Raw genomic sequence first — 13,653 nt, 5'->3', positions numbered from 1 at the left:
CTGTATGGGAAGATGTGGTCTACAGTCTTCCTGCTCTAACAGCCAGACTTCCTCTGTCTTCCTCCCTTTCACTGACATGAGCCTGTTTCATATAATTTCTATGGTAATTTTTCTGTACACAAACTCCCAATTACTACAATATGTGTGTAATTGGTTGTTGTGTTAGTTAATCATGTGGCCAAATAATCCCTCCATAAATAAAGCAGTAAGACTCACACACCATCAATCTAGGAAAACAAATGAAAATAAGATTTCCTACATGAAGTTCTGTAAAAAGACTTATTCCCTCAGTCTCAAAAGGAGAGAGAGTGCTCTGTCAGCCTTGCTGCTGCTGGGCTCGGCTGTCTCCTGCTCTCCTGCAGTGAGGCTGGTGTTCCCAGAGGGATCCTCCATCCTGGGCATTGTCAGATGGGCTCTGGCAGTATTCACTTGGCTTTAGGAAACAAGAGATTTGTTATTTCATTAATCGATCTGCTTCACATTCTGTCTTTTGGAAATGGAAAGAAGTGGATGGAACACTAACAGGGAAAGAATGAGGAAGCTCCTGTGGGCAAGAACCAGCAGAGAGCTGGTGGAGCCAAAAGAACAGGAACAACAATAGGCCTTTCTCCTTCTCTCAAGATATTGCTATTTTGTCTTCCTGGAAGTCTGATATCCCCAGAAAAGACTCTCAAATCAGCCTTAGCTTCATCCAGTTGCCTCATGTTTTCTGGTGGGAATTTCCAAAGTGCTCTAAAGAATTAAGCTTTGCAAATTTCTGGCTTTCCTGACACTTATAAAATGGTTGTTGGGGTTTTTTTGTGTTTTGTTGTGTTTTTTTGTTTGTTTGTTTGTTTGTTTGTTTTGTTTCCCAAAAAGTGATTTTTAACCAAAATAACAGGAAGGGAAAACTAATGAACTCAAGCTGCATGTGACCAAGAAAGAGGAGGTGAGTGTGGGAGCACAGGCATTGCACAAGGAGTGTGTGTTTGCACATGTGTCCCTGTGGAGCTGCAGTTCCCTTACAGTGCTCAGACCCTCCATCAAGCAGAGAATCAAGAGCTGGTAGGCACTGCTGACCTGCAGGGTGAGGAACATGTCAAATGGCTGGATCCCTCCTCAGAGCTGCACCCTGGAACAGCACCTGGGCGTGTGCCTGAGCTCCCCTGCTCTCAGGAGCTCCCTCCCCATCAGGAACTGCAGACTACCCTTGGAAATTCCCTTCACTTCAGGTCTGGGCTTCCATTCCTGCTTGCTCCCACCTCCGCACTAGGCTGTAACTCCTCTGCTCAGTCACCAATTCCCCAAATCAGTGGCTGTTCTTGCAAGCCCTCAGAAGTCAGCTCGGGTCGTTCCAGCTGTGGCTCCTCCACATTTCCCTGCTGTCTCACTGCTGTGTGTAAAACTGCTTCACTCTACTGTCTCCTCCATTGGGGCAGAAGAGGATTGAGGATGTCCCATGGATTTCTAGATAGTTAGTCCTCAAGCTTTTGCCTGTCAGGATTCAAAAATAGCTCATCACTCTGTCCAAGCTCTCCACAACCAGCCAAATCAGACCAGCAATCTACCTGGCCTCCAGTACCTGTCACGTAGCCAAGAACCTCTTCATCACTGTCACTATCTGATGCTTAACCAAGCTCCAGCATGCTTGGGCCAGCAGAATAAAATCAGCAGTCTGAGGTTACACTGCCTTCAGCCTTGCTCCTCTCTAACACAGAGACATCTGATCCTCTGGGGAATCAGGTCCTAGGTTGCCACTGTCAGCCCAATATACTGAAGGAAAATAACTCCAGCCTGGACTGGCCTTAATAAAGAACTGCAGCAGCCCCAGGGCTGATTCCCAAATGGTTGTCCTTGTTTTGAGGGTAGTGACACCTGGCAAGAGGATGGGAAAGGTGACTAATAGGAGTGACATCTTTAAACACTGACCTTGGCAACATAATATTTCTGAAACTGTGTGACACTGCTATAAATTATTGTTCAGGAACATAGGAAAGGAGGACATTGGACTGGAAAAAGTATCCTACTCCCTTGAAACCAGTGTCTAATTGTTGTATTGTGAGATGATCAGTAACAAGTTGCAAGAATCCTTTAAAAACAACCTATTTAAACACCAAGTTACTCTCATGTTTAGAAGGCACACCCTCTACTATAAATAATTTTCAGCTCTCAAATTATAGGATATAGAGAGGAAGGAATCAACTTGCAGGTCTGCAAGTGGGTATGTGTGAAGTTATGCATAGGAATATCCCCGCTGGAAAGCTGTGTGAGCCTGAGGGTGTCACAACTCATCCTCTTCCATCTGTACCTGTGCTGGCTAAGGCTCTTACTGTCTTCCTTGAGTCCCATGTGTCTGTGTAACCTGTTCTTCTGTCCATCCTATCTGCAAATACAGGATTGCTTCCTACTATTTCAAACCCCTTAAGGGACAGGCTTTGACCTTTCTCCTTTAAAAATAAGTGCATGATTTAGTAACTAGCACTAATAAGACATTTTTCACATAGCTTAAAGTTTTTGAAAATATTCTGTCTCCTCTCTCATATTTACTCAAATTCCCAGAACAAATAACAGCTTGTTTTTTTTTATTTTGTACTTGTGTAAATGGGAAATAATTTGTAAAATAATCCCTTTCTGCATTGATGTATGCATGGTTTTGCCTAGCTCTTGGTATGTTCTCTAGTTCTGGTTAAGTGTTAATGCTGTGAATGCCTAATGACAACTTATACTGTATCAACAACATTCCAAACAGTACTGACTGTGGAAAATCAACTGGCTAAAAAAAAAAGAAGGTCAGTGACCTACAATTTTTGTGTTTGAGGAGAACATTCAGATTCTCAGTTCAGTGAAGATTCTCAGTTGTGTATCTTGACTTCTCAGAATGAGATAAGCACAGCCCTTTGTAACCTGGAGAGGTTTGGGCCCACACAGTGGTGGATGGGCACGAGTGCCAGACACAAACTGGTGGTCTCCACAACTGGATCAGCTGTTCCGTGTAGTTCCCATTTTGAGTGGGTGTTAATGCTTTACCAGAGAAATAAATCAGCTAAGGGGGGCAAAAAAAATAAAAGAGGATGGGAATGGGAGGGAAATCTGACAGAACAATACAGAAGTTACAAAATCAATACCTTATCAGACTCTCCTATTGTTATAGGACAGAGGTGAACAGTCTCTTCAGGGAAGTGAGTTCTGATAAAGTGACTGTCCCTCTTCAAAGGGCTGCCTGAATTGTCATCCCTGGAGTATCAGGAGGTGACAAAAAAGGAGCTATAACAATGAGAAAAAACATGTAGGGATGGAATTATTGGGAGAAAGAGATGGATACAGAAGCCAAGTCATGTTTGAAACAAAAGGTACAGCAGCTCAGGGCAATCTCCAGCATGGCATTGCTTTCTCTGACAGATGCATGTGAGACTACAGCAAAAGAAACTCAGAGCTAAGTAATGTTACCCTGCAACAGATGAAGTTTTTACTGGGTTGAACAGCTTGATTTCTACAATATCAGAACAATTTCCACAGCACAGGATTACTAAAAGAGGATTTCTTACTGTAGACCAAATCTAAACTATAATGGTTTTGTAGATGCCTGGGGAAGGTCCACATGGCCTGTAGTGGCCTTTACAGCCTTATAGCTGGTTTCTATCAAAATTTAGAACAGGACTTCAGTGTAAGATGCAGGGGGGAAATGGCAAAGTAGCTCAAGTCTCCTCTTTGCAGTGACTCTCAGATGTGTTCTCTGCAGTACTCTACCATGTAAAATCTAAAAGAAGATAAAGAAGTGACTGATGCATGAAACTCATTTGATGTCAGCAAGAAAGTCTTTAAGAAACCAGACAAAGAGTGGATCCAGAGAAGTCAGCAAGGCAGACCCTAGAGCAGAGCTTTTTGTAGGAGGTTTCAAAAATACCCTTTGCCATATGAACCCCCAACAAAGTCTTAAGAGTCTATCTTGGAGTAATTCAGTTCAGGTAAAACTTGTTGGCATTTTTACATCCAGGAGCCTGCTACTTGGACGTACTGCTTCCCACATGTATTGGGGAAGGTCAGTGCCTTCACTTTGTGTTCTAATGGGCTAAATCACCAAAGGATCATCAAATGAAAGTGTCAGTTCTTCTTCACTTGCAGCTATAGGTCTTTCCAGTTTTGAAACCCAGCTGGTCCTCACTCGAAAATCTTCTCCTCATTCTGATTGGAGGGCAGAGGAAAAAGATTTGCCTTTGATAGAAAGCTCTTTGCAAGAACTTTAAATATTCCAGCCTCCTGGGGCTTAGGCTGTGTTGAAAGATGGCTTTTGCTCCTTCAGCTTCTGCAGTGGAGGACCTCTGGGACTGATTTCCTTGAAGCTACTCAGAAGCATAAAATCCCATTAATAAAGAAGAATCCCTCTCCCCTGCCGTGACTGAATCATTCAGATGAGTCCGTGAGTTAACCCTTGGCAGAAACCTCTAGTTTGATGGTGATTTCTTGGGCCTACAGACCAAAATATGAAAAAGCCATCCTACTGAGCATGTAGAAGCACCAAATTGATGCTTTTGTAGAAGATTCTGAGGGTTGAGCCATTAAAGAAAAACTTTTTGAAAGCATCAATGCACCTTGAGCATTGAGGCAAGAAACCTGAGGAGCGCCACCAGCAGCATTCTGCCAAAACAGCAAAGTAACCTCCAGAGAAGCCAGGGAAATAAAGTGTCCAAGCAGGTTCCTACATGCATCACAACACTCCAGGGAACAGCCTTCAACATTGGCAAAGCAGTGATGATTCAGCAAGGACTTCCTTTGCCAGTACAGTCAGGAAGAAATTACAGGGGACATTAAAAATACATATACATACACGTATGGTTGGTGGAAAGAGTGTAGGAATCACAGGGATCCTTTTTGTTTAATGCAGCAACTGCAGGATCAAACCAAAAAGGTTGTTGAAAATTATCTTATCCTAAGGCCAGACTAAGAAGTGAATTCTGACCAGAGGCTATATTGAAAAATTACCAATTTTAGCGTTTTCTGTGCAAAGGAGATCTGAAATATTTAACTGACAATTCTCTTTCCTCCCCACACCCTGCAACTACTGACTTCATCAAGCATCAGAAGTGTTTCAAACACAGTATATCTATAACTGCCCAAAACATCTTCCCCTCTGCCCAATTTTCTCAATAGAATTAAATGGTTTCTTATTGCTAAAAAGCAAGCTCAGCCAAAATGTAGCCGGAGTGAAAGGCCACTTCACTCCCACTACAGTGGCCAAAGGAGGGGTTGCCTAGAAAGCAGGGCATGCTGAACCAGTGCAGCCTGCCCGAAGCTGTGGCGTCAGCACCTGCTGAAGGTTTAAGTTTCCTATTCAAATAGCAAAACAGCTTGTATTATATGCGATTAATATTCATTGCTAAATACTGAAGACAAATAAAGGTAGTCAGATGCCACATTTGGCTTTGAATTCGCCACTGTGGAAATGTTAATTTGCACTCTGATCTCGCTTCCCACACTCTATTGTCAGTTCTTCTATATTCTTTAAAAGTCCAGCTTCCTAAACTGCTCTGAAAGTAAACTGCTGCTGACAATGGGAAGAAGTGCAATTATTTGATTCCACCAGCAAATAACTCTACCAGTTTCAGTTCCATTTCAGAATCCCACTTAAATTAATCCTTCCTATTTTTAAGTCTTTAAATGTAATTGCCCCAAGGAGCCTTCCAGATGTTTATCTCTATGCTCCAAGCCCTGCTCTCTCCATTACTCTAATTGGTATCTTCCTCCTCTCTGCAACATGCTGAACAACCCTGGCATTGCTGTGGTGAGAAACTCCTCCTCCTCCTCCTCCTCAGACCATACTTCAGGAGCAGTTTTATAGCAATTAATTCTCAGTTTCTGCTCAAATGTCTGTAGCAATCATCCTTGTTCAGATATGCTACAGAAAAGTATCTTAAAGAGGAGGGGGAAAAATCTTATTTGTTTCTTAAGGCCTTTATGACAAAAGCCTGAAGATATGTTTTTTATTCCATCCAGGGTTTTTGGCTGGCTTGCACTTTGACCTCTCCAGCTTTGCTGGCTGGCAGATAGCACAGGAAAACCAGGAGGATGACAATGGGGCTCATAACTGAACAATCAGAGGGCAGGAGGTTCTAATCAAACTCCTTTCTTCTACTGAACTGTAATTCCTAATAATACTTAGGAGAGAACTGACTCAGCTAAATTCACCAGTGACCTGTTTATCAAAAGCCAAAGGACTTTCACTTTAGAAGTTTCTTGTAGGAAAAAAAGAAGCTTCATAATTCTGATTTAAAAAAAAGGGGGAAAAATACTTTTATTCATTTTACTTGTAATTTCTGAACTGAAATCAAAACTCAAGACACTGAAGGACACTGCATTGCCTGCCCAGAGCTCCCTGCAGGATCACAGGGCTCTCATTTGAAAGTGATAAAGAGTTCTGTCTTCTAGGACCTAGTTTTATTCACTTCAATGCAAAAGGTGTATCTTCCCAAGCTTATCTTTAAAACGTTTCTGTCTGTTATTAGTTTAATTTCTTTTATTTTATTCCCTCTCTAGGTTCTTTTCTCTGAGGCAACAAAAAAAGGATTAATTCAGCCAATGCGTGACATTCATATGAAATAAAAATGCCAAATACAGACATCAGTTGCCTTGTTTGTTTAGTCATTTTGTGACTTCAGATTTTGCAAGGTTTTCCTGTGAAGCAGTTTACAAGAATAATCTTTAGTACTGGAATCTGATCCATCCATGCAGGCTCCACTGACTTCATTGGGTTTGCCAGGGCTGGTCAAATTTCAGGATCAGTTCTTACATTTGTACTGAACTCTGCCAGATTGTAAATAACACATTAGAAAAGAAATCAAATCTACCCCTTAATATACAACAGATTATTCTAATATGACAGATACAGATTGTAGCCCTGGCATCACCTATGCTTGTGCTGCCCCTGCCACGCTTTCACAGCTTGTTAAACTGTCAGGATAAAGTGAAGACCAGGGTGAAGAAGAACCGGTGTCAGAGAGGAGGTCGTCATTAATGTGGATTCTTGAAAGACGGAAGGGATTTGTGAAAACAGGTTTTTCTTCTGAGGAAGGAGATAAGGGACTAGCAGGAGAATGATGGCAGGGCAGGTCTCAGGCTGATGCCTGGGCTGCCATCAGCTTCATAGTACACAAAAACAACATTCAGCATCCAGGCAGGGATTTGGTGCACAGTCAGGCAAAGGGAGGTGATCTAGGGAGGAGAAATGGTTCAAATTTTGAAGAACTCAGATTTTTTTTGGTGTTATATTTTATGTTTATTTTCATTTGAAAATAATAGTTTGGTTAATAGTTTCTTTGCCCAGTAGCACTAACACTTGGCAGACCAAATCAACACCAGGAAGCATTTTGTTTATCAGGCAATACCTGCCCTTCTCTGTGCCCCTTTCCTATGGTCAGACAATTCAGAGAAATACATTTGTGGACACACAACTAACACCTCTAGTTAGCAAGGTCAACATGTGATCTTCTGGATCAGCCACCTGGTGCTTTGCAGAAGAGGTGTCACAGGTGGGACACAAGTGTGACAAAGCCAAGAATTGAATTCCCATTTCCTAAGTCTCAGTCTGGTACCTTAATTGGAAAGTTTCTGTTCTTGTCTTCCAAAACTCTCTGGTCAAAGGGTAAAGAAATTCTTTGGTATCCTCCTCAGTTGGATAGAGAAGTGGCCAAATGACATTACAGATGATCCTTGCTTTTGATGTCAAAAGTCAGGAGACTTAAACAATAGAAACTTTGCAGCAGAGTGATCAATTTCTATGCCAAACATGAGGAATTCACATCATTTTCATCCCACTACTCTGTGCCACCTTTGTTTGTGTGTGTGATACAGGGATGGACAGAACATACAAATTTATTTTTTCCTAAGAAAGACCACAAAACTCATTTATGCTGCACCACAAGGCACTTCAGCTCTTTCTGCCCATTTGTAAATACAGGGATCTCACACATCTGCCCCCCTCCCTTGCAGCAGATGTACAGCTCATTCCAACACCACATTTACTGGCAAGTTGAGAACTTCTGCAGGTCCAAGCACTTCGGCAGAACTGCACATGCTGCATTGGGAGGATCAATGTTCCCTTCCCACTGGAAATCCAAATCTTCCACTAGTAACACATTTATTTTAAAAGAGCTGGTGCAAGTATACCTCACTGCATTGATGCTTTTCAGCTTCACCTTCTGCTTTCTACTCAGAGTGAGACATCACTTTTACTGCTACCCTTAGTTGAATAATTAGAGTTGCATAGAAAAAGATGGATCTGTAAAGTGCCTTCCATTCCCTTTTTACTTTGGATGTCTATCACTGTAACACTCATCCTTATACTTTACAGTGTGCAACAAAATTTTATGAGAAAAAGGAATCATTGGATTTTTGAAAGATGGGAAACAGAGACTGAGTCACCACCTACCAGCTTAGGGGTAAACATGCAAGTCTTCAGCAAAACAATCTTGTTTATTGTGATAATTAAAGTTTATCAATACCTTTTTTTTAATACTTTTGGGATTGGATGTCTCAACTCTCTCTAAAAGTCATATGAAAGATGTGGCTTTGAGAAACTGCTCCAAAATATACCTTAAATCATGTAAATCTTTGAACTATGACATGTATTCAGTTGTAAAGGATTTACCACCTTTTATTATTATGGAATAAGGATTTGTATCTCTCCTTGAAAGATAATGTTTGTTTGATTAAAGGGAAATTCTCAGTGTCTTGAGGAAGGATGTTGCTGGCACAGAGGCATGTCTGCATTAATGTATAGACATAGTAGAGTAAGCTGCACAAGCAGCAACCCCAGTTCTGCTGGTTTAGTGCCTCTGTATTAAGGGTGTGTGCTGGTGTAATTGACCTTCTGTCATTAAATGGCTATATATTTTCTTAATTATAGACACAGCCACCTGCACACATGATGGAGCACCATCCGTGGTGCTGGAAGAAAGTGTGGAGACTGGCCAGGAGAGGACAACTCTGAGGTTGAAGCCAGGCAGCAAATGGAGCCAAGTAAGATTTCCTGAAACAGCTGAGGAGCAGGGAGGAGATAACAGGCTGGCAGAAACACGCCTGGTCGAGCTCATTCTGCCACGGGGCAGAGGATGGGCTAAGCACCCCCCTCCTTTCCTTCAGCCCCGTTTTCTGTCGTTCACTCCTACAGTTTTCCAAGCAGTGGCCACCAGATCATGCTGAAAATGGGGGTGTCCCAGTGTGAGGGGCAGCAACAGGGCAGGGGGAACCTCCCCAGCTCTGCCGCAGTCAGGATCTCTCACCTGGAATGCAGAGACACAGGGAGACACGGGGATCACTCTGGTTTCTGACAGCTCAGCCTGGCGCACAAACACTGACTTGTGAGTGTTTTAAAAATAAACAGCCAGAGCTGGATTTATTTTTACATTTCAGGGAGGCTGGGGAGCAGGTCAGCCCCGCAAAATAAATAAAGCCCATTTCTTCAATGGCATTTTAAAGATGATAGCACCTCTCACGATGACTAATGTAGAGGGAATGCAGGGAGACTGCAGCCAGTCCCACAGCCCTATTGACCAGAGCACACAGTCAGGGATCTCTTTTGCTTGCTGATCTATCCAGGACCTGGAGGATGAAATCCTCTGCTCAGGTGCAGCTTCACCAGATTCCCCAGTGCTTTTTTTGGGAGCACAAGGATCAAGAGAGATCGAGTAGTTGACAGGATAGAGACCTAGATTTAGACAAAATTCAGTAAGTGGGTGTAAGAAATGAGAGGAAGGAGTGGAAAAGGAAGGACAAGAATGAAAGGAATTGATACACAGACTATATTCATCATTTCATGCTCATAATCTTTACTTTTTTTTTTAAATCAGTAACCCTTCCTAGGGATTTGCTCAACTGTTCTGCACAAGGAATTTGCCATCAGAACTACAGTAAAAGCAAGTCACAGGGTGTTGTGGGTGCTGAGGATGTGGAGTGCAGAACCAGATTTGTAAGAAAATAAAAGACAGATAAGTAAGTGAGTTGGTATCAGTACTGGGGTAGAAGCTGCATGAAATGCCAGCAGCAATGATATGGCCAGTTATACAAAGTTGACCATCCTTTCCTTCAAAGGACAGAGCCTTCGTGTCTTGTACTGGAGGAAGGTGAACAGCAGAAAGTTTCATGAGGGAGTGGCAATGGGCCAGGAATACTCGGCAGAAATATTCTTCATGTAGTTGGGATAAAGTGTTAGCATATGTTGAGATCCAGACTTCACCTTAGACTCAGCAATTAAGAAGATTTCTATTTCCTGCCTAGAAAAAATCAAACCACAGTACTACAATCACTGGCTGATGGTATAAAAAGCCTGATATTTAATTATTTAAAATATGCATTTGAGAGTATCATATACACATACTTAAAATTTATTCCCTCTTAAATATAAATATTTGAATCAATTCTCACTAGAGTGTGCTGCACAATATAAATGGCACATTTTCACATGTCTTTTTAAAACTTCTTAAGGTACTTTAGACCCTACTGTAGTTGGAGTCTTAAAAAATAAAGCTGAGTGAAGTTAGGAATATACAATCAGGTGTTGGATTGTGATACGCTCCCTCCACAAACTGATGATACATCATTCCCACGTGCAAACAACAGGAAAATTCCTGCCTCTCTCTTCCACACCACCTTTTCCACAGCAACGGATTTGCACAGATGCATTTTGTATTATTTCTACTCCCCTAAACAGTAGAAGAGTGTCACAATTTTGGAAAATTAGCTACGTTAAAATGAACTGAAGATCAGAGAGGTTTTTGTATATAAAAAATGTTTTTAAGGCTTATAATAATATCCACTTATGGTTAATTTTAGGGACTTGTACTTTGGAGTAGTGCAATAGTTTTCCTCAGTTGTTCCTTGCCCACAAGCCCAGTGTCCGTGACTGAGGAATCAGGTAATAACCCACAGCCACCTCCTTGTTGTGACATACTCGTTCATCCTGTATTGGGGATCGCTTGTGGAGCGAGGATGGAGGGATGAGTTTAAACCTGTGTATGATTTAGGAGGTTGGAATGGAAGTCATTAGGAAACAGCAATTGTTCTGGGAGGTAATTAAAGGGAAAGACTGGCAGTGAGGAACTCGAAGGTTAGGACATTGAGAAAGTAAAGATATGTGCATCAATCTCTGTCTGAACCTCTGTCCTAATCCCCTCTTTTGCTGAGGTATTGTAAGTCCAAGTTTGGCAAATTTGTCATGCTTTTGTCTGGGTCAATAGCAACAAATAGTTTCCAGATTTGTAAACAAATCTTCTTTAAACAGCTTTTGAAAATTCAAAAGAACAGGGAAAGTCAGAGTGTACTTTTTGGAAGGTAAACTATCAAATTAACTGTTTTTAAAACCTGATCTCCCCACTAATATCCTCAATTTCCTTTCTTTTTCTTCTTCCTAGCCCTCAATTTCCTTTCTTTTTTTTCTTCGTAGCCCTGGAATTTGCTTCTTAAGGCACTTCACACTGGGACATTATTCTCCTCTCCTGCCCACCTCTGCAGACTCCTGCGCTGCTGAGAAGCTGGAGCCCAGGGAGGTCGAATTTGTCCCCCAGATTGGTTTTGATTTGGTCATTTTATAACCTAGAAAAACAAATTTCACATTCATGCATCCACTTGCAGTCAGACCAGCACTGTCTGCTTGGGTACATTTTCAGTCCCTTCAGGAGGCCCAATTTTGCATATTCTGAATCCTTCCCTCTGGAGACTTTTCCAGCTGCCTGTTTCCCAGGACCGTGAAGTAAACACCGGATTGTTTAATGGAACTCTCCACAGCCTTCCAACAGCCAGCCAACGTTTTCATCCTTAAACAAAGTTCCTTCCTTCATTGCTCTGACCCCAGACCGGGCCAGGGTGTTATTTATTGATCTGCACCCCTGCCCTCTCCATCCATGCCGGGAACACAGACAACTCTACAGACGAGGCTCACGCAGAACAGCGGCATCCAGGCGAGGAGCAATCTTGTTTACAGCAGATTTCTCTCTTTCCGCACACCACATAAACACGTCCCTTGTCCTCCGGCCCTGCCCTGCTCGTGGATCTGCCGCACACCCGGGGCAAGGCGAGGCCCCGTCCGGCCGCGGGGGCGGCAAGAGGCGGCCGGGGCCGTGCGGGGCTCCCTCCGGGCAGAGCAGCCGGGCCGAGGTGCGGGACCCCGCGCAGGGCCAGGCCGATCGAGGCGCTCCCCGAGCAGGTGGCGGCGGCGCTGCGGGGAGGCCGCGGCGGCAGCAACAGCAGCGCCGGCCCGGCCCCCTTGTCCCTGTCCCCGCCCCTCCGGCCTCCTGTGGCGGCGGCGGCGGCGCTGTTCCCCTCCCTCTTCCCTCCCTCCCTCCCCGGCTGCGGGGCTGTTCCCCCTCATGCGGATGTGACATTTCACGGCGTTACCGCAGCCGCCATTTTGAGGCTCTGAGCGTTGGCGGCGGCGGAGCGGCAGGAGCGCGCCGGGGCTCGGGCGACGGGGGCGGCCCGCGGGCCGGGAGCGGCGAGCCGGGAGCGGGCCAGCGGCGGTGCCGGGGCGCCGGGGGGGGCGGGAGGGCACGGCAGGGGCCCCGCGGCGCCTTCCCGACTTCGCAGCGCCGCGGACACCTCGCCGGGGGAAGGGGAAGCGCCGGGAGCCGCCGGGCCCTGACTCCGGGTCTCCCGTCCCTCCCTCCCGGTCCCTTCTCCTCCGGCCCCCGGGGAAGCCGCTGCCGCCGCCCCCGGCCGGTCCCTCCTCCCAGCCCCTTTTCCCCGACCGGGTGCCGCCGCCGAGATTGGGCGAATAGCGAGCAAATACGTGCGCGTCTCGCTGCCTCCGCCGGCGCCCCGCTCCCTGCCCGCCGGAGCTCCGCCGCAGCCCCTCGAGCCGGGCGCCCAGTCCCGGCCGCTGCCGAGGCCCCGCCGCTCCTCCGCGCCTTCCCCTCCCGACACAGGCCCGCAGCACCCCGCGGGAAAGGCCCAGCCCGCCGCCGAGCCCCAGCCCCTGCCCGACATGAACCACCATCAGCAGCAGCAGCAGCACCAGAAGCCCGGGGAGCAGCAGCTGAGCGAGCCCGAGGACATGGAGATGGAAGGTAAAGCCGGGGCAGGGCCCTCGCCCTCAACTCCGCGGAGAGTTTCCCCACTCTCTGCCCCGCTCCCCGGGGGCTCTCTAGCCGCCGCGTCCCCTCGGGGATCCCGGGCCGCCCTCCGCGGTAAACACGCTGTGCCCGGGCCGCTCCTGCCGGCCCCTTCCCCGGGGCTCACCCGGGAGCGCTGCCCGGGCTGCGGGGCACGCGGGGAAAGTTGCGATGCGGGGCCGGAGGGGCTCCACAGGAATTCGCTGTGCGGGGGAAGCGCCGCTACAAAAGGAGCCCCCGGACCCTCCGAGCCTCCCGCCGGGCGTGGAGGGGGGAACGGGGGGTCCGGCCAAAGTAGTTGCGGCGGGTCCGGGGGAGGGTTTATCCTCGGGCGGGCGGAGGGGACGCGGCTGCCGGGGGGCTGCAGCCCTGCCCTGCCCGGCCGCTCATTGTATGCAGGCAGTCACGCTGCTCGCCATTTTTAATTAACCCTCCGAGGGTTATTTACAGAACCCGCTGCCGGCCGGGCCTGCGCGGGTCGGCGGGCAGCCTGGCCATGTGTAGCGCCTGCACAGCCCGCGGCCCGCATCCTGCACCGTCATGCAGTTGCGCTGGCTCCATAAAGGAGGCACTACGT

The 13,653-nt window shown here is 46.2% G+C and overlaps 1 protein-coding gene across 1 annotated transcript in view; it reads left to right on the top strand.

Annotated features, from left to right (window-relative positions):
- The first annotated feature begins 12,369 nt into the window (after window positions 1–12,369).
- Window positions 12,370–13,653, top strand: part of USP7 (ubiquitin specific peptidase 7) — a 69,777-nt gene continuing 68,493 nt past the window's right edge. The window contains exon 1 of the mRNA XM_071571580.1: window positions 12,370–13,031. Coding sequence (XP_071427681.1) covers window positions 12,950–13,031 — 82 coding nt within the window. The 5' untranslated portion in view covers window positions 12,370–12,949. The remainder of the gene's footprint in view (window positions 13,032–13,653) is intronic.

The sequence above is a fragment of the Pithys albifrons genome, chromosome 16, assembly GCF_047495875.1.
Source record: "Pithys albifrons albifrons isolate INPA30051 chromosome 16, PitAlb_v1, whole genome shotgun sequence".
Taxonomy (NCBI): domain Eukaryota; kingdom Metazoa; phylum Chordata; class Aves; order Passeriformes; family Thamnophilidae; genus Pithys; species Pithys albifrons.
The sequence above is the reverse complement of the archived record's forward strand: the minus strand, read 5'-3'. Positions and strand labels throughout refer to the sequence as shown.